We start from the raw sequence: 19889 nt of genomic DNA, 5'->3' as shown, positions 1-19889 counted from the left end.
ATGCAGAGACAGAGTTCAATTTAGCTCATGGGGAGAACGCATGGAGCTGCACACTTCTTCACGTTCTAAGGCAGTGGTTCTCAAATGGGGGTACGCGTACCCCTGGGGGTACTTGAAGGTATGCCAAGGGGTACGTGAGATTTTTTTTTAAATGTCTATCAAAAAGAACTGTGAAAAGAAATGCAACAATGCAATATTCAGTGTTGACAGTTAGATTTTTTGGTGGACATGTTCCATAAATATTGATGTTAAAGATTTCTTTTTTTGTGAAGAAATGTTTGGAATTAAGTTCTATTAAAATCCCCAAAGAGGGCACTTTAAGTTGATGATTACTTCTATGTGTAGAAATCTTTATTTATAATTGAATCACTTGTTTATTTTTCAACAAGTTTTTAGTTATTTTTATATCGTTTTTTTCCAAATAGTTCAAGAAAGACCACAACAAATGAGCAATATTTTGCACTGTTATACAATTTAATAAATCAGAAACTGATGACATAGTGCTGTATTTTACTTTTTTGTCTCTTTTGTTTTTAAACAAAAATGCTTTGCTCTGATTAGGGGGTACTTGAATTTAAAAAAAATTCACAGGGGGTACATTACTTAAAAAAGGTTGAGAACCACTGCTCTAAGGTACAGCTCCCATCTCCCTCTATTTATTCAGGAGTTCCACAGTCAACATCACTGAGGCCGCCTCTAAAAGGAGTGGTCACATGCAAAGCAGCTCCAGTACGCACAATACGTGACGGAATGTGCTGGGGGCCTTGTGATTTCGCCTTGTCTCTGCTTCGTCTAAGTGCTGCCATCTTATCTGCGTTGAGGTTCTTGTTGTCTCTGCTTCGTCTGCGTGCTGTCGTCTTATCTTCGTTGAGGTGCTTGAAGTCCTTGGCAGTTAGCGGGCTATAACAAATATAACATCTGTGGCTGAGGCCACCCCTCAGACAAGAAGTTTTGTCCTTGCACAGATAGAACAAATGCAGCTTGAGCACAATAGCTAATAACTGTAGCAATGGACTTTAAGCATACAAAAGTTGTGTGATAATATATATATGTAATTATTCTAACACTAGGTGGCTAGCAATGCAGCTAATGTTAGACAATAAATTCTACCTCTAAATCACTTTACAATGCAAACAAAAACTGTCAACAATACTCCATTTGCGTTGTGTATCCTGTATAATAATCTGTTAGAATAATTATGTGGAAGTTATCACACAACTCTTATGCTTAAAGGCCGTTGCTATAGTTATCATCAATTGTGCTTAAGTTGTACTTTTCTATCTGTGCAAAGGGACAACTTGCAATCCAGGATTGCGAGTCGTCTCGTATCAGTGTTTGTGTCCAGAACATCGAGTGCCGTGACGCAGACATAGCGGAGACAGGGCGATATCACAAGTGTCAGCACATTTCATGAATAATCATATATTGTTTCTAACTGGGGCTGCTGAAATGACCCCCCCCTTCCTTCAGAAGCAGCCTCAGTGATGTAACCAGGGACCTCCCAAATAAATAGAGGTGCACGTGGGACTGGACCTTGGAGCGTAGGTTGGATCTGTAACTGAGTGCACAGCCCAATACGTCTCTCCTCATTGAGCTAAATTGAACTCTGTCTCGGCATGATTCCTTGCTTCTTGACTGTTTAATAGATGGCATCATGTGAACCTGACAAAACAAACTGTGCAACATTGTTATTGTAAGAGTGAACACTGAGGAACTATTTTTCTAACACATCGGCGTGCTACGGTATTAGCCGTAAAAGCTAACTACGGCAAGAGATAAGCTAGCTTTTACAACAACACGTTTGAGTTTGTAATACACAACACTGTGATAGGACACCAATCTGTACTGAGTGAAAAACATCAACAATCATGTTACAGTATCTGTACAGTATTGTTTCATGCTTTGTTTGTACACAGCTAGCCAAGCAGAGCATGTAGTGTAGTTGTAATAACAAACATGATGTGTATCATGATCAATATTAAAGTGACTCACTACATGGACACTTGTACGTCTGGTCCAGCTGGCAGGGGACGTTTCCGGTTGATTTTGGGTAAGCACTCCATTTATGTTGAAATAGCTTGTCTCCAAGTTCCATATTTATAGCATCTAAATCACTTTCATCGCCCTCTCCTGGCTTCTGTCTGCTACAACGTCTCACTCTTCCTTCCTGCTGGCGTCTATAAGCAGCAGTATACTCAGCTTCAAAAATATAAGATTGTAAATTATCATTTGTCCAAAAATAGTGGCCGTCGTTGTCAGGTCTAAATACCTGTGTAATAATATTACTATATTTCTATATAATTCACTGTTACAAGTGGCATTTGGAGGGCAGCCGTGAAAAAGGAGTTTGACGCCCCTGATCCATCATTTCATGGATTGAGTCGACAAAACTATCATATTTATGATGTGAACGTGATCATGAAACGTCCCAAAACTATTGGATGACGACTAACGTGACGTCACCGGCAGCCATGCAGGCTGGGGGATTTTTTTCATCATGAGTAGCAGAGACATCATCACAAGTAGCAGACATCATCATCAGTAGCAGAGACATCATCACGAGTAGCAGAGACATCATCACAAGTAGCAGACATCATCATCAGTAGCAGAGACATCATCACGAGTAGCAGAGACATCATCACGAGTAGTAGAGACATCACGAGTAGCATAGACATCATCGCGAGTAGCATAGACATCATCGCGAGTAGCAGACATCAGCATGAGTAGCAGAGACAACATCACGAGTAGCAGAGACATCATCACGAGTAGCAGACATCATCATGACGAGTAGCAGAGACATCATCACGAGTAGCAGACATCAGCATAAGTAGCAGAGACATCATGACGAGTAGCAGAGACATCATCACGAGTAGCAAAGACATCATCACAAGTAGCAGAGACATCATCACGAGTAGCAGAGACATCATCACGAGTAGCAGACATCATCATGACGAGTAGCAGAGACATCATCACGAGTAGCAGACATCAGCATAAGTAGCAGAGACATCATGACGAGTAGCAGAGACATCATCACGAGTAGCAAAGACATCATCACAAGTAGCAGAGACATCATCACGAGTAGCAGAGACATCATCACGAGTAGCAGACATCATCAAGAGTGGCAGAGACATCATCACGAGTAGCAGAGACATCAGCACGAGTAGCAGACATCATCATGAGTAGCAGAGACATCACGAGTAGCAGAGACATCATCACGAGTAACAGAGACATCATCACGAGTAGCAGAGACATCATCACGAGTAACAGAGACATCATCACGAGTAGTAGAGACATCATCACGAGTAGCAGAAACATCACGAGTAGCAGAGACATCATCACGAGTAGCAGAGACATCATCACGAGTAGCATAGACATCATCACGAGTAGCAGAGACATCATCAAGAGTAGCATAGATATCATCACAAGTAGCACACATCATCACGAGTAGCATAGACATCATCACGAGTAGCAGAGACATCATGACGAGTAGCAGAGACATCATCCCGAGTAGCAGACATCAGCATGAGTAGCAGAGACATCATCACGAGTAGCAGACATCATCACGAGTAGCAGACATCATCACGAGTAGCAGACATCATCACGAGTAGCAGAGACATCATCACGAGTAGCAGAGACATCATCACAAGTAGCAGAGACATCATCACGAGTAGCAGAGACATTATGACGAGTAGCAGAGACATCATCACGAGTGGCAGACATCATCACGAGTAGCAGAGACATCATCACAAGTAGCAGACATCATCACGAGTAGCAGAGACATCATCACGAGTAGCAGAGACATTATGACGAGTAGCAGAGACATCATCACGAGTGGCAGACATCATCACGAGTAGCAGAGACATCATCACAAGTAGCAGACATCATCACGAGTAGCAGAGACATCATCACAAGTAGCAGACATCATCACGAGTGGCAGACATCATCACGAGTAGCAGAGACATCATCACAAGTAGCAGAGACATCATCACAAGTAGCAGAGACATCATCACAAGTAGCAGAGACATAATCACAAGTAGCAGACATCATCACGAGTGGAAACGCGCGCACCCAACAAGCTTGAAGAGTTTTTTGGGGTTTTTTTGCCTTTCAAGGCTGCCTTCCGCGTCAGTGCGTCTTTACGCGTGAGTCCACCCGGCGGCGGTGCGCTCACGCGTGTGCGGGACTCCCGTGTACAGAGTCGCCGTGACTGTGACGGATGAGTTGACGTCAGGAGGCACGGCGGACGTCGTGCGCGCGCTTTCGCGAGGAGGCCACGGCGGACGTCATGCGCGCGCGTATGTGAGGAGGCCACGGCGGACATCACGTGAGGAGGCACGGCGGACGTCATGCACGCGGCGGACTTTGCCTTGTGCGCGCTGCTGTCGGCCATCATCTTGGTGTCGCTGCTGTCCAACCTGGCGGTGCTGATCTGCTTCCTCTACAACCCGGAGATCCGCAAGCAAGTCCCGGCTCTTTTCATCCTCAACCTGAGCTTGTGCAACCTGCTGCAGTGCGTGTGCAACATGCCGCTCACCCTGGCGGCGGCGGCGGCGGCGGGGCACCACCGCAACCCCGGCGGAGGAGGCGCGTTGTGTCAGATTGTCGGCTTCCTGGACACTTTCCTCACCGCCAACTCCATGCTGACCATGGCGGCGCTCAGCATCGACCGGTGGGTGGCGGTGGTCTTCCCGCTCAGCTACCACTCCAGGGTGCGGCACCGGGACGCGGTGGTGGCGCTGGGCTACACCTGGGCGCACTCGCTGTGTTTCTCCACCGCCGCCTCCTGCCGCTCCTGGGTGGGCTACCACCCGCTTTACGCGTCGTGCACCCTGCGGGGCGTCCGCGCCAAGGCGGGCGGGCTGCACTTTGCCGTCTTCACCGTGGCCCTGCACACCCTCACCTTCCTGCTGGCCCTGCTGGCCATGTGCGGGACCTACCTGAAGGTGCTGCAGGTGGCCAGGTTCCACTGCAGGCGCATCGACGTCATCACCATGCAGACCTTGCTGCTGCTGGTGGACATCCACCCCAGGTACGCCACTTTTTACACCTCCTTTCATCAAACATCGGACTTTCAAAAGTTTAGAAACACTCCAAAAAAATCGATTAACATCAGATTGTTATTTACTCCAAGCATAAATTGATTCATGATTTTCAAAAATCTGTTAAAAAAACAAGACTTTTGTTTAAGAATAATTTTTTAAAGACACTCATAGGCCATCTGAATGCATCAACTGGGGGCCAAATCAGGTCCGGAATGACCCCCATACGGACCCCCAGATTTACAAACCCCCAAACCAGTGAAGATGTCAGCTTGTAATGGTAAATAAAAAGAGAATACAACAAATCCTTTTCAACTTATATTCAATTGAATAGACTGCAAAGACAAGATATTTCATGTTCACACTGAGAAACTTTGTTATTTTTGACAAATATTAGCTCATTTGGAATTTCATGCTTGCAACAGGTTTCAAAAAGCTGGCACAAGTGGCAAAAAAGACTGAGAAAGTTGAGGAATGCTCATCAAAGACTTATATGGAACATCCCACAGGTGAACGGGCTAATTGGGAACAGGTGGGTGCCATGATTGGGTATAAAAGCAGCTTCCGTGAAATGCTCAGTCGTTCACAAACAAGGACGGGGGCGAGGGTCACCACTTTGTCAACAAATGCCTGAGCAAATTGTTGAACGACAACATTTCTCAACCAGCTATTGCAAGGAATTTAGGGATTTCACCATCTACGCGCCGTAATATCATCAAAAGGTTCAGAGAATCTGGAAACCCACATTGAATGCCTGTGACCTTTGATACCTCAGGCGGTACTGTATCAAAAAGTGACATCGGTGTGTAAAGGATATCACCACATGGGCTCAGGAACACTTCCGAAAACCACTGTCAGTTACTACAGTATGGTCGCTACATCTCTAAGTGCAAGTTAAAACTCTACTATACAAAGTCAGTTATCAACAACACCCAGAAATGCTTCGCTGGGCCCGAGCTCATCTAAGATGGACTGATGCAAAGTGGAAAAGTGTTCTGTGGTCTGACGAGTCCACATTTCAATTTTTTTTTGGAAACTGTGGACGTCGTGTCCTCCGGACCAAAGAGGAGAAGAACCATCCGGATTGTTCTAGGGTGAAAGTGTAAAAGGCAGCATGTGTGATGGTATGGGGGTGTATTAGTGGCCAAGACATGGGTAACTTACACATCTGTGAAGGCACCATTAATGCTGAAAGGTACATACAGCTTTTGGAGCAACATATGATGTTATCATGGACGCCCCTGCTTATTTCAGCAAGACAATGCCAAGCCACGTGTTACATCAACGTGGCTTCATAGTAAAAGAGTGCGGGTACTAGACTGGCCTGCCTGTGGTTCTGGGGCCGTACTTATCAAGCTTCTTAGAATTACTCGTAAGAAGTCTGCTAAGAGTTGACTTATGAGTAAATAAATTCTTCGCTGAAAGCTGCACTTAAAAGTTAGTTATCAAGCGTCTTACTCACACTTTCAGCGAAGTGTAGGACTGAATCTTAAGTGTCACACTCAGAGCTGAATTACGACATTACTATGTGCCGTAAACGCAATTTTAGGTGACGTCATTTCTGTGTCCATTGAAATGACCAATCACGGAAGGGAATCCGTTGTCTAAGAATAAAGAAATATCTTGGAAATATTTAAGTGGACAATGGGAGTGTATATTTTGACAATAAACTACAAAATAATACAAAACAAACTAGTCCCCGCCGGCACTCACGCTACCGCTCCCTCTCTTCTCTCGCCCACACACTCACTGACGTCACTCACCTCACGGCCACACACATACGCTACTGTCATAACATTTTCTTTCCAATTCATTAATTAGGCAACTAATTTGAAACTGGTGTGGGTGGCTCTATATATACTAGCCCACTGCAGACACATGCAGAAATCAACAAGGAATCGAAAAGTATTAAATCTGTGACAAAAATAATATCCGCTCTGTCTAAACGATACCGTTTGATCAGCTGCTCGTCATCAAAAAAAAAAAAACATTGTTCCGTTCCCTGAACGTTGGCGCACGTCTCTCTCGCCTCAGTGCCATCCCCTGCTGGCAACTCCTAACCACTTAAGACACCTCTGAAGGTCTCTTAAATATCGTGGAGAGTAGGAGTGATTCTTAGACTTAAGTTGTTCAACAGTCTCCCTTCTCATATTTTAGCCTTCATATTGCACCACACATTTTCAATGGTCAGGGGCCGTACTTATCAAGCTTCTTAGAGTGCCATTTTACACTTAAGTCCTGAGAATTTGCGAAATTTAGTCCTACTCTCAAACTTAAGAATAAAAGCTTTTTATCAACGTTCTTAAAGGCCTACTGAAACCCACTACTACCGACCACGCAGTCTGATAGTTTATATATCAATGATGAAATCTTAACATTATAACACATGCCAATACGGCCGGGTTAACTTATAAAGTGACATTTTAAATTTGCCGCTAAACTTCCGGTTCGAAACGCCTCTGAGGATGACGTATGCGCGTGACGTAGCCCGACGAACACGGGTATGCCTTCCACATTGAAGCCGATACGAAAACGCTCTGTTTTCATTTCATAATTCCACAGTATTCTGGACATCTGTGTTCGTGAATCTGTTTCAATCATGTTCATTGCATTATGGAGAAGGAAGCCAAGCAAGCAAAGAAGAAAGTTGTCGGTGCGAAATGGACGTATTTTTCGAACGTAGTCAGCCACAACAGTACACAGCCGGCGCTTCTTTGTTTACATTCCCGAAAGATGCAGTCAAGATGGAAGAACTCGGATAACAGAGACTCTAACCAGGAGGACTTTTGATTTGGATACACAGACGCCTGTAGAGAACTGGGACAACACAGACTCTTACCAGGATTACTTTGATTTGGATGACAAAGACGCAGACGTGCTACTGTGAGTATGCAGCTTTGGCTTTTTTTTGCGTATGTACGTAACTTTTTTAAAATATATAAGCTTTATGAACCTTGGGTTAGGTGAACGGTCTTTTGGGCTGAGTGATTGTGTGTGTTGATCATGTGTTTGAATTGTATTGGCGTGTTCTATGGAGCTAGGAGCTAGCAGAGGAGCTAGGAGCTAGCATAACACGTACCGTACCGTAAGTGCGCGTCACGTACGTAACTTTTTAAAAATATATAAGCTTTATGAACCTTGGGTTAGGTGAACGGTCTTTTGGGCTGAGTGATTGTGTGTGTTGATCAGGTGTTTGAATTGTATTGGCGTGTTCTATGGAGCTAGGAGCTAGCAGAGGAGCTAGGAGCTAGCATAACAAACACGCAGGTGTTATTATGCAGGATTAATTTGTGGCATATTAAATATAAGCCTGGTTGTGTTGTGGCTAATAGAGTATATATATGTCTTGTGTTTATTTACTGTTGTAGTCATTCCCAGCTGAATATCAGGTACCGTGAGTATGCAGCCTTGGCTGCTAAACATTCGATAACTTGACCGTATGTGCGCGTCACGTACGTAACTTTTTAAAAATATATAAGCTTTATGAACCTTGGGTTAGGTAAACGGTCTTTTGGGCTGAGTGATTGTGTGTGTTGATCAGGTGTTTGAATTGTATTGGCGTGTTCTATGGAGCTAGGAGCTAGCAGAGGAGCTAGGAGCTAGCATAACAAACACGCAGGTGTTTTTATGCAGGATTAATTTGTGGCATATTAAATATAAGCCTGGTTGTGTTGTGGCTAATAGAGTATATATATGTCTTGTGTTTATTTACTGTTGTAGTCATTCCCAGCTGAATATCAGGTCACCCCCGGCTCTCACAGCATCTTCCCTATCTGAATAGCTTCAACTCCCCACTAGTCCTTCACTTGCACTTTACTCATCCACAAATCTTTCATCCTCGCTCAAATTAATGGGGAAATTGTCGCTTTCTCGGTCCGAATCTCTCTCACTTCATGCGGCCATCATTGTAAACAATAGGGAACTTTGCGTATATGTTCAACTGACTACGTCACGCTACTTCCGGTAGGTGCAAGCCTTTTTTTTATCAGATACCAAAAGTTGCAATCTTTATCGTCGTTGTTCTATACTAAATCCTTTCAGCAAAAATATGGCAATATCGCGAAATGATCAAGTATGACACATAGAATAGATCTGCTATCCCCGTTTAAATAAAAAAAATTCATTTCAGTAGGCCTTTAAGCTGTACATCAAGCAAGAATGGGAAAGAATTCCACTTCAAAAATGTGTCTCCTCACTTCCCAAACCTTTACTGAGTGTTGTTAAAAGGAAAGGCCATGTAACACACTGGTAAAAATGCCCCTCTGACAACTTTTTTGCATTGTGTTGTTGCCATTAAATTCCAAGTTCATGATTACTTACAAACATGAAATATCTTGTCTTTGCAGTCTATTCAATTGAATATAAGTTGACAAGGATTTGTTGTATTCTCTTTTTATTGACCATTTACACAACGTGACAACTTCACTGCTTTTGGGGTTTGTAGTTCATTTTTAAAGCAAATTCCTAGAAACATAAGAGTTAACTTTGGCAGGCACTCAGCATCAAGGGTTGGAATTGGGGGTTAAATCACCAAAATGATTCCCGGGCGCGGCCACCGCTGCTGCTCACTGCTCCCCTCACCTCCCAGAGGGTGATCAAGGGTGATGGGTCAAATGCAGAGAATAATTTCGCCACACCCAGTGTGTGTGTGACTATCATTGGCTCTTTAACTTTACTGATTCCAATCAATGCAAGTCATCAGAATCAGGTCACAGTGTGAGGAACCCGCATGGCCGCGGTAGTTGTGACCTGAAGATGCAAAAACATTTTCAAAGTGTCAAAAAGTCAGGATTTTTTGTATACCATTGGTAGAGCGGCCGTGCCAGCAACTTGAGGGTTCCAGGTTTGATCCCCGCGTCTGCCATCCTAGTCACTGCCGTTGTGTCCTTGGGCAAGACACTTTACCCACCTGCTCCCAGTGCCACCCACACTGGTTTAAATGTAATTTAGATAATGGGTTTCACTATGTAAAGCGCTTTGAGTCACTAGAGAAAAAAGCGCTATATAAATATAATTCACATTCACTAAGTGTCAAAAAGTCTGCATTTTTTTGGTCAAAAAGTCAGGATTTTTTTCTAAGTGTCAAAAAGTCTGAATTTTCTTTGTCAAAAAGTAGGGATTTTTTTTAAGTGTTAAAAAGTTGGAATTTTATTTGTCAAAAAGTCTGGATTTTTTCTAAATGTCAAAAAATTGAGATTTTTTCCAAGTGTCAAAAAGTAGGGATTTTTTGGAAGTGTCAAAAAGTCTGGATTTTTTCTAAATGTCAAAAATTTGGGATTATTTCTAAATGTAAAAAAATCGGGATTTTTTGTAAGTGTCAAAAAGTGTGGATTTGTTTCTAAATGTCAAAAAGTCTGGATTTTCTCTAAGTGTCATAAAGTCGGGATTTTTTCAAAGCGCCAAAAAATCGAGATTTTTTCAAAGTGTCAAAAAATCGAGATTTTTTTCAAAGTGTCAAAAAATCGAGATTTTTTTCAAAGTGTCAAAAAATCGAGATTTTTTCAAAGTGTCAAAAAATCGAGATTTTTTCAAAGTGTCAAAAAAATCGAGATTTTTTCAAAGTGTCAAAAAATCGGGATTTTTTTCTAATGTCACAAAATTGGGATTTTTTCAAAGTGTCAAAAAGTATGGATTTTTTGGAAGTGTCAAAAAGTCTGGATTTTTTCTAAATGTCAAAAATTCGGGATTATTTCTAAATGTCAAAAAATCGGGATTTTTTGTAAGTGTCAAAAAGTCTGGATTTTTTTCTAAATGTCAAAAAGTCTGGATTTTCTCTAAGTGTCAAAAAAATCGGGATTTTTTCGAAGTGTCATAAAGTCGGGATTTTTTCAAAGCGTCAAAAAATCGAGATTTTTTCAAAGTGTCAAAAAATCGAGATTTTTTCAAAGTGTCAAAAAATCGAGATTTTTTTCAAAGTGTCAAAAAATCGAGATTTTTTCAAAGTGTCAAAAAATCGAGATTTTTTCAAAGTGTCAAAAAAATCGAGATTTTTTCAAAGTGTCAAAAAATCGGGATTTTTTTCTAATGTCACAAAATTGGGATTTTTTCAAAGTGTCAAAAAGTATGGATTTTTTGGAAGTGTCAAAAAGTCTGGATTTTTTCTAAATGTCAAAAATTCGGGCTTATTTCTAAATGTCAAAAAATCGGGATTTTTTGTAAGTGTCAAAAAGTCTGGATTTTTTTCTAAATGTCAAAAAGTCTGGATTTTCTCTAAGTGTCAAAAAAATCGGGATTTTTTCGAAGTGTCATAAAGTCGGGATTTTTTCAAAGCGTCAAAAAAATCGAGATTTTTTCAAAGTGTCAAAAAATCGAGATTTTTTTCAAAGTGTCAAAAAATTGAGATTTTTTCAAAGTGTCAAAAAATCGAGATTTTTTCAAAGTGTCAAAAAATCGAGATTTTTTCAAAGTGTCAAAAAAATCGAGATTTTTTCAAAGTGTCAAAAAAAATCGAGATTTTTTTCAAAGTGTCAAAAAATCGGGATTTTTTTCTAATGTCACAAAATTGGGATTTTTTCAAAGTGTCAAAAAGTATGGATTTTTTGGAAGTGTCAAAAAGTCTGGATTTTTTCTAAATGTCAAAAATTCGGGCTTATTTCTAAATGTCAAAAAATCGGGATTTTTTGTAAGTGTCAAAAAGTCTGGATTTTTTTCTAAATGTCAAAAAGTCTGGATTTTCTCTAAGTGTCAAAAAAATCGGGATTTTTTCGAAGTGTCATAAAGTCGGGATTTTTTCAAAGCGTCAAAAAATCGAGATTTTTTCAAAGTGTCAAAAAATCGAGATTTTTTTCAAAGTGTCAAAAAATCGAGATTTTTTCAAAGTGTCAAAAAAATCGCGATTTTTTCAAAGTGTCAAAAAATCGCGATTTTTTTCAAAGTGTCAAAAAATCGGGATTTTTTTTCTAATGTCATAAAATTGGGATTTTTTCAAAGTGTCAAAAAATCGGGATTTTATCTAAGTGTCAAAAAATCGGGATTTTTTCAAAGTGTCAAAAAAATCGGGATTTTTTTTAAGTGTGAAAAAGTCTGGATTTTTTTCTAAGTGTCAAAAAGTCGGAAATTTTTTGTCAACATTTTGAAAAAATCCAGACTTTTTGACATTTTGAAAAAATTCAGACCACTGCAGCTATAGTGACAATGGGTGTTGCATAAGACGGTTCAGCCAGTTGTCATCGTTTTGGATTTGTTAAGAAATAGAAAGTTGACCTCGTTTGATACACAGTACTGTACGGCACTTTATATTGTGCTCAAAGTGTGCACACTTTTATGAAAATGTGGACTTTTGTGGAGGCTGCGACCACTTATTCATGTTTATGTTTGCTTCATTGTACAAACTTTTCTATTTACGAACTCTGTTCAGACCCAGTTAAGTTTGTAAATCGAGGTTCCACTGTATATCCCAATCATTTTTTAGTTAGAATAAAAATACATGCTTAAATAGATGCTTGACTTGTCATTTCAAAGCAAGTTAGCCATCAATGCTTATGTAAAATCATGTAGTTATCGAATGCGTAGGCAAAAGTGTAATCATTTCATTAGGCGATTATGCATTAATAGTCATTTATATTCACTGGTCCACTAAACCCTCTGAGGACAGCCATAAATGCCATGTGGCCCTCAGTAAAAAGAAGTTCGACCCCCGCACTTGATGGAGGAAGGTACATAATTAACCCGTGTATCCACCTGTTGCCATTTATTATGCCATTAATGCTGCATGTGTGGCAATGTTGTCAACAAAAGTACCACGGAGAGGCAAAGCAGCGCTTTTTGAAGCCACTCCCATTCATCACGTTTGATCAAAAGTGGGATTAATCTGATTCGACATAATGGATAATATAATTATGTTTCTCAATGTAACAGAACTGCAGTAATTACAGTATTTCTGCAGGTGACATCACTTGTCGCCAGGCAGATTTGAGGCTAGATGCCCACTGTGTGTGACAGTAGAAGCTGAGACAAACACATAGAAAACATGAACGTACAGTATCATGTTTGGGGCACATTAAATCGCCGCTCTGTATTGAATATAAAGTCCATATTAGGGTTGTACGGTATACCGGTACTAGTAGAGTATAGCGGTACTAATAAATCAAAAATAGTACTATGCTCTGTTTGAAAAGTACTGGTTCGACATGTTATTGTTTTTTTAAACGGGCATGACGGCGCGTCGTCACGTCAAGACATTGCTGGATTTACCAGCAGAGGAGCATGTTCGGCAGCACACACACACAGAGTACTTACAAGAAGACACAGGGCGGAGACAGAAAAGGGAGAATGGACGCATTTTGGTGTAAAAAGTAAAGATAAAGCTGAAGTTAGTAGCTAGGTAGAGGCTAAAGTGCATCCGCAGTCGACAGTGTTTTAGCTACTTCTAAATCACTAATCCTTGTCTCCATGGCAACAAATAAAGTCAGTTTCTTACAAGTAGCATTATCACTGGAGGATGAGGAATAGCTAAACATGCTTCACTATACACCGTAAGAGGATACAATAGCTCACCGGCGTCACAATGTAAACAAAAGCCATGGGTGGATCTACACCTGACATCCACTGTAATGATACCAAGTACAATAGCGTATCTAGTCGATACTACTATGATTACATTGATATTTTTTAGCATCACAATATGTTTTTTTTTTTAATGTATATTATGTTTATAAAGTCAGTAAATACGTCCCTGGACACATGAGGACTTTGAATATGACCAATGTATGATCCTGTAACTACTTGGTATCGGATCCATACCTAAATGTGTGGTATCATCCAAAACTAATGTAAAGTATCAAAGAAGAGAAGAATAAGTGATTATTACATTTTAACAGAAGTGTAGATAGAACATGTTAAAACAGAAAATAAGTTGATATTAACAGTAAATGAACAAGTAGATTAATAATATTTTTTTTACAGTTTGTCCCTCACAATGTGTACAAAATAATAGGTGTATAAATGACACAATACAAGACAAGTTGTCTAGTATTTTCACTATTTTTATTTAAGGACTAAATTACAATAATAAACATATGTTTCATGTACCTTAAGATTTTGTGTTCAAATAAAACCAATAATGACATTTTTTTTGTGCTCCTTTATTTAGAAAAGTATAGAAAAAGTATCAAAATACATTTTGGTACCGATATATTGGTATGGAGACAACCCTAGTCCATATTGGAAAGAAAGTTGCCATTAGGCTAAATCACACATTTCCCAGCATTCCTTGCTCCATGAGCCGACTGCATGTTTTCTTTGGCAGCGTGCGGCAGAAGTGTTTGGACGAACAGAAGCGAAGGAGACAGAGGGCCACCAACAAGATCAGCACCTTCATCGGCACCTTCGTGGTGTGCTTCACCCCCTACGTCATCACCAGGTGAGCACGCGTGCTTCTACTGGCACCTGCTTCTTCCCCCATAAGGCTTGGAGTTTGCTGTTCCGGCCCGTTGTTTGCCAGGAAAGCATTTCAGTGACATACGGTAGGTGCTCGGAATGGACACACCTTTTTATTTTTGACACTTAGAAAAAATCCAGACTTTTTGACCAAAAAAAATTCAAATTTTTGGACACTTAGAAAAAAATCCTGACTTTTTAACACTTGGAAAAAAATCCAGATTTTTTTGACATTTAGAAAAAATCCTGACTTTTTGACACTTGGAAAAAATCTGGATTTTTTGACCAGAAACATTCCGACTTTTTGACACTTAGAAAAAATCCCGACTTTTTGACATTTAGAAAAAAATCCTGACTTTTTGACATTTAGAAAAAAATCCCGATTTTTGACATTTAGAAAAAATCCTGACTTTTTGACACTTACAAAAAATCCCGACTTTTTGACGGAAACATTTCCGACTTTTTGACACTTAAAAAAATCCAGAGTTTTTGACACCTAGAAAAAAATCCCAATTTTTTTACACTTAGAAAAAATCCAGACTTTTTGACAAAACATTTCCGATTTTTTGACACTTGGAAAAAATCCCAATTTTTTGACACTTAGAAAAAAATCTAAATTTTTTGACATTTAGAAAAAATCCAGTTTTTGACATTTACAAAAATGTCTGACTTTTTTGACACTTGGAAAAAATCCAGACTTTTTGACACTTGGAAAAAATCCAGATTTTTTGACACTTAGAAAAAAATCCAGATTTTTTGACCCTTGGAAAAAATCCAGACTTTTTGACGAAAAAAATTTCGATTTTTTTGACACTTGGAAAAAAATCCCGATTTTTTGACTCTTTGAAAAAAATCCAGTTTTTGACACTTAGAAAAAATCCCGATTTTTTGACATTTAGAAAAAATCAACATTTTTTTGACATTTAGAAAAAATCCAGACTTTTTGACACTTACAAAAAATCCCCGAGTTTTGACACTTACAAAAAATCCCAATTTTTTTGACGAAAACATTTCCAACTTTTTGACACTTTAAAAAAAATCCAGAGATTTTGACATTTAGAAAAAATCCCAACTTTTTGACGAAAACATTTCAGACTTTTTGACACTTTGAAAAAATCCAGAGATTTTGACGTTTACAAAAAATCCAGATTTTTTGACATTTAGAAAAAATCCAGACTTTTTGACATTTGAAAAAAATCCAGAGATTTTGACATTTAGAAAAAAATCCCGGATTTTTTGACGAAAAAATTTCCGACTTTTTGACACTTAGAAAAAATCCAGACTTATGATGAAAAAATGTCCGACTTTTGACACTCAGTCACTGTTTTTGCCAGATGACGCTGCTGCTGTCAGATTCATTATTAAGAAAAAACGACCGACAGACTCTCGCGCCGTACCTGCTGTCAAAACTCTTAAGACCGACCGCACAGTTCCTGTCTTCACAAGCAGCCACTTTAAGACTGCATTGGTCTGGATATTAATCTGGTATCATCATAAATGGGATTATATCAATTTAGATCTAAATGTTTTGATAAAAGCGACATAAGTCATTTACCAAAGGTAGCATAAACTGTTTTAGGGCGAGGCTAATGGAAGCTAAACACACAAATTAGCTTAGGTCAAAAGTGTCCTTCATTGAAGAGTGTAAAACAGTCAATATAAATCAAATAATGATAGTTGCGTATGACTTACACATACAAAGTGTCCGAGGCAGAAGAAAGAATCCAGTAACATATGTGTCCGCATCATTCCATTTACTGCGTCATGAGCTTAATTTATTGGATTATTGGGGCCACTAGGTGTAGACATTGTAGACATTTAATAAATATAAACACAGCACATATTACTGAGCATACAGTATATATAATATGTGAATATGTCTGGTTTTATAGTCAAAGGCTAATTTCCGCCTGTAGTCCCCAGACGGGCGGGTGTGTATGTACAATCCGACGACAATCACAATGAAACCCAAAGAAAGGTGAGGGGTCGGTCACCATGGCAGAGTCATTAACATTCAGCTAATTAGGTAGATTGTATTCAGAAATAATATTGCAGTGATTGGTCGTTGGATGCCAGCTGGTCGCACAATAACTGATGCAATGCAGAAACGTTATGGCAACTTCACTACTTAAAGACCTTCTTGTATGATTAAAATGACGTACATTATACTCAACTGTCTTGGACACTATTTTGATATGTTTTAAGTCCAGTATTACTTGTCGGTATTGAAATACTTCACCACATTTACTTGTTGACCTCCCAGTATTTCAGAAAAACAAACAATTACAGTACATACGGTTAATGATGAAGACTGCTTTTCATACCTAACATTGTTTTCTGTTCGAGTCATTTTACACTACAAAATAATAAAATGATGTACGGTTCATGTTGATATCATATCGGATCAGTATTAGCATTGGCTCCAATATCGGTCTTTGGTTAAAAGCGGCTTTTTAGGAAGGTTACCAGCCACTACTACACCATCGTCACTCCCGGGGCAACATTTCTGTGAATGAATTAAACAATGTCATTATTAGTGATCCCAGACTTTGCTATTTACAAAAATTCCCCTATTCTTTTAGCCCAGTGATTCTCAAACTGTAGCCTAAGAGAGTTTGGCCGACTCGGTTTCAGGCGATCTCCTCCACGATTGGTCAAAAGGCACTCATGTGACTACAGGGCGCCATGACTGCTACCAACTTTGAGCAAATAATGACAAAAGAAATGAACGAATTAAAGAGACGGTTTGACAAAAACAGACTATCTTTGAATCTCAATCAAACTAGAATAATGATATTTGGCAACAGCAGAAGGTAAAGTCCAACACAAACAGACGGACATTGAAAGAGTAAAATAAACCACATTTTGGGTGTAATAATAGATGTAATAATAATGAGTATTTGATCATGTAATATTAGAAAATGAACTGAAAGGCAAGTGTCATGCATTGATAAGAGATGGGTTGTGGAAGATGCAGGAGGTTGTTGCGATTCCTAGGGTTAGGGTTAGGGGGTTAGGGTTAGGGCTAAGGTTAGGGTTAGGGTTATGTTTAACCCTAGCCTAACCCTAACCCTAAGTTGCAGGATTCAAAGCATAGGAAAAAGGTAACGGCTTATAGTTCGGAATGTATGGTAGTTTAACACAAATGCCGATTCCACAACGTTGGGATTCTTGCGAAAACGGGTTGGGGTTGGGGTTACGGTTAAGGTAGGGTTAAACCTACCCTAACCCTAACCCTAACCCTCTAACCCTAACCCTCTAACCCCTGACCCTAACGCTTAACCTAACCCTAACCCCAGATTAGATTTGAAGCACTTTGCAGTGTTTGGACTGGCAAAAAACCTCTGATCTGTGTGACCCGAGGGCCAACACTTGGGCAGATTAGATTAGGGGCGGCATGGCGTAGTGGGTAGAGCGCCCGTGTCAGAAACCTGAGGGTTGCAGGTTCGCTCCCCGTCTCTTATCACGCCGTTGTGTCCTTGGGCAGGACACTTCACCCTTTGCCCCCGGTGCCGCTCACACTGGTGAATGAATGTTGAACGAATGATAGGTGGTGGTCGGAGGGGCCGTAGGCGCAAATTGGCAGCCACGCTTCCGTCAGTCTACCCCAGGGCAGCTGTGGCTACGAAAGTAGCTTACCACCACCAGGTGTGAATGAATGATGGGTTTTTAACATGTAAAGCGACTTTGGGTACTTAGAAAAGCGCTATATAAATCCCAGTTATTATTATTATTATTATTAGATTTGGTGTGCAGAGTAAACGGGGCCATAGAGGATCCCTTTGTGGATTCCACTGCAGTTGAGAGTGGGTCAACGCTGCCCCTGCTGGTGTAAATCCAGTACTGCACACTATTTGTTGCCTCACACAATCGATGACTATCCATGTGGCCATTAGAAGGACTTATTTACTTGGACTCAGAGGGGGGCCGAGTGGTGATCTCTCTCTTAGTCTGTCGTCAGAACGTCAACGTTGATAATCAGAACTCACTCTTGCGGCTCATCGATTCTGTCAACACTCCTAATCTCCGGCAAGTGTCGGGACGAGAGCGATGCGGCGCGAGCTAATGAGCGTGCGACGCTATCAGCGGCTGTCATTAGCATTTTTCCCGTTGCGTCATGGGCGCCGGCGACCTGTCACAAGCCGTTAGATCGGTGGGATGGAAGTAGGCGGCGTGTAATTAAGGACAGATTAGCCACAAAACAATGCTTCTGCTTGTTACTTTCACTTGAACACAATCGGACGCATTAGGACACCAGTGGGCTTGACATTTGCAGACACTCGGATGACATTTCCGAGAAATCGCTGCCAGGGGAGGCTCGTTTGCGTCTTCCACTCCAATTAAATTTGATCTAACAACTCACTGCTTCTGCCCCCGTCCTCACCGTCTTTGACTTTTCCATCTCTGCTTTCTATGCTTTGTTCGAGGTAGAATCGTGGAGCTCTTCTCCCCGGAGCCCATCAACCCTCACTGGGGGGTGCTGTCCAAATGTTTGGTCTACGGCAAAGCCGCCAGCGACCCCTTCGTCTACTCGCTGCTGCGGCATCAGTACAAGAAGACCTGCAGTCTCCTGGCCCATAAAGTTCTCCGCAGGAGTCAGCGGGACTCGTTCTCTCCCGGAGCGGAGGGGAACGCCGGGAGAAATGACGCCCGGCAGGCCGTCGACGCTGCAGAGGGCGTCCAAGCATCCGGCAACAAGCCATCTGTTGTCCAGTGAGGCAGAAGACGATGATTGTGAGTGTCTTGGTCTTTGAGTTTAGGCATGATAACTCATGATGTTCCTCTTCCACTGTCTGCTCGGATCCGCACAGTTCCTTGGACTTTACTTCTAGTACCTGGTTAGTCAACGTTCCAGGAGTAGATATCACAACCCTGTGCTGGTGGAGCAGTGGAGACACCACAGTCACAACTTGGCTGTACCGCCCTGTTTTCTGCCCCGGGAAAAGTAGTCTCCTCACTGAGAAAGAACTAAGCACCAGCACAGGGTTTGCAATGGAGATGGACTAAAAATCCTCCGGTTCTTGTTCCTGGTCATGTCTTGTTGCTATAGGCAGAGTTCGTAGGGCTCGAGCATGAGTCAGTCCCTCTAGGATTTCTCAAGGTCGCCCTTGCACCGATTCATGCAGATTCAGCCACAAATTGGAGCTTTGTCAAATGCCCGCAAAGTCATTTGGTTAATCAGCGTCATTTTCGCCAGTTACGTTTGTCTCTTAGCAGCACATTAAAACTTACGCTTGTTTCTCGTAAAGACAAAGCGAGAACGGCAAGGTGTACTGTACCAACATAGCAACTCTTTCTTGCCCAAACGGCTCAGACCTACTTCCTGTTTGTGTCCACAGCCCTAAGCCTTCTAGGTAGTGTAGCGTATAAACCAGGGGTCACCAACCTTTTTGAAACCAAGAGCTACTTCTTGGGTACTGATTAATGCGAAGGGCTACCAGTTTGATACACACTTAAATAAATTGCCAGAAA

General features: G+C 41.0%; 1 protein-coding gene across 1 annotated transcript; it reads left to right on the top strand.

Annotated features, from left to right (window-relative positions):
* Positions 1-4346: 4346 nt before the first annotated feature.
* On the top strand, positions 4347-19424 carry LOC133657027 (G-protein coupled receptor 26-like). The gene is made up of 4 exons (XM_062057909.1): positions 4347-5029; positions 14287-14400; positions 18849-19130; positions 19229-19424. The coding sequence occupies exons 1-4, from the start codon at positions 4347-4349 to the stop codon at positions 19422-19424; spliced, it is 1275 nt and encodes a 424-aa protein (XP_061913893.1).
* Positions 19425-19889: the final 465 nt, after the last annotated feature.

The sequence above is a fragment of the Entelurus aequoreus genome, linkage group LG09, assembly GCF_033978785.1.
Source record: "Entelurus aequoreus isolate RoL-2023_Sb linkage group LG09, RoL_Eaeq_v1.1, whole genome shotgun sequence".
In the NCBI taxonomy this organism is placed as follows: domain Eukaryota; kingdom Metazoa; phylum Chordata; class Actinopteri; order Syngnathiformes; family Syngnathidae; genus Entelurus; species Entelurus aequoreus.
The sequence above is the reverse complement of the archived record's forward strand: the minus strand, read 5'-3'. Positions and strand labels throughout refer to the sequence as shown.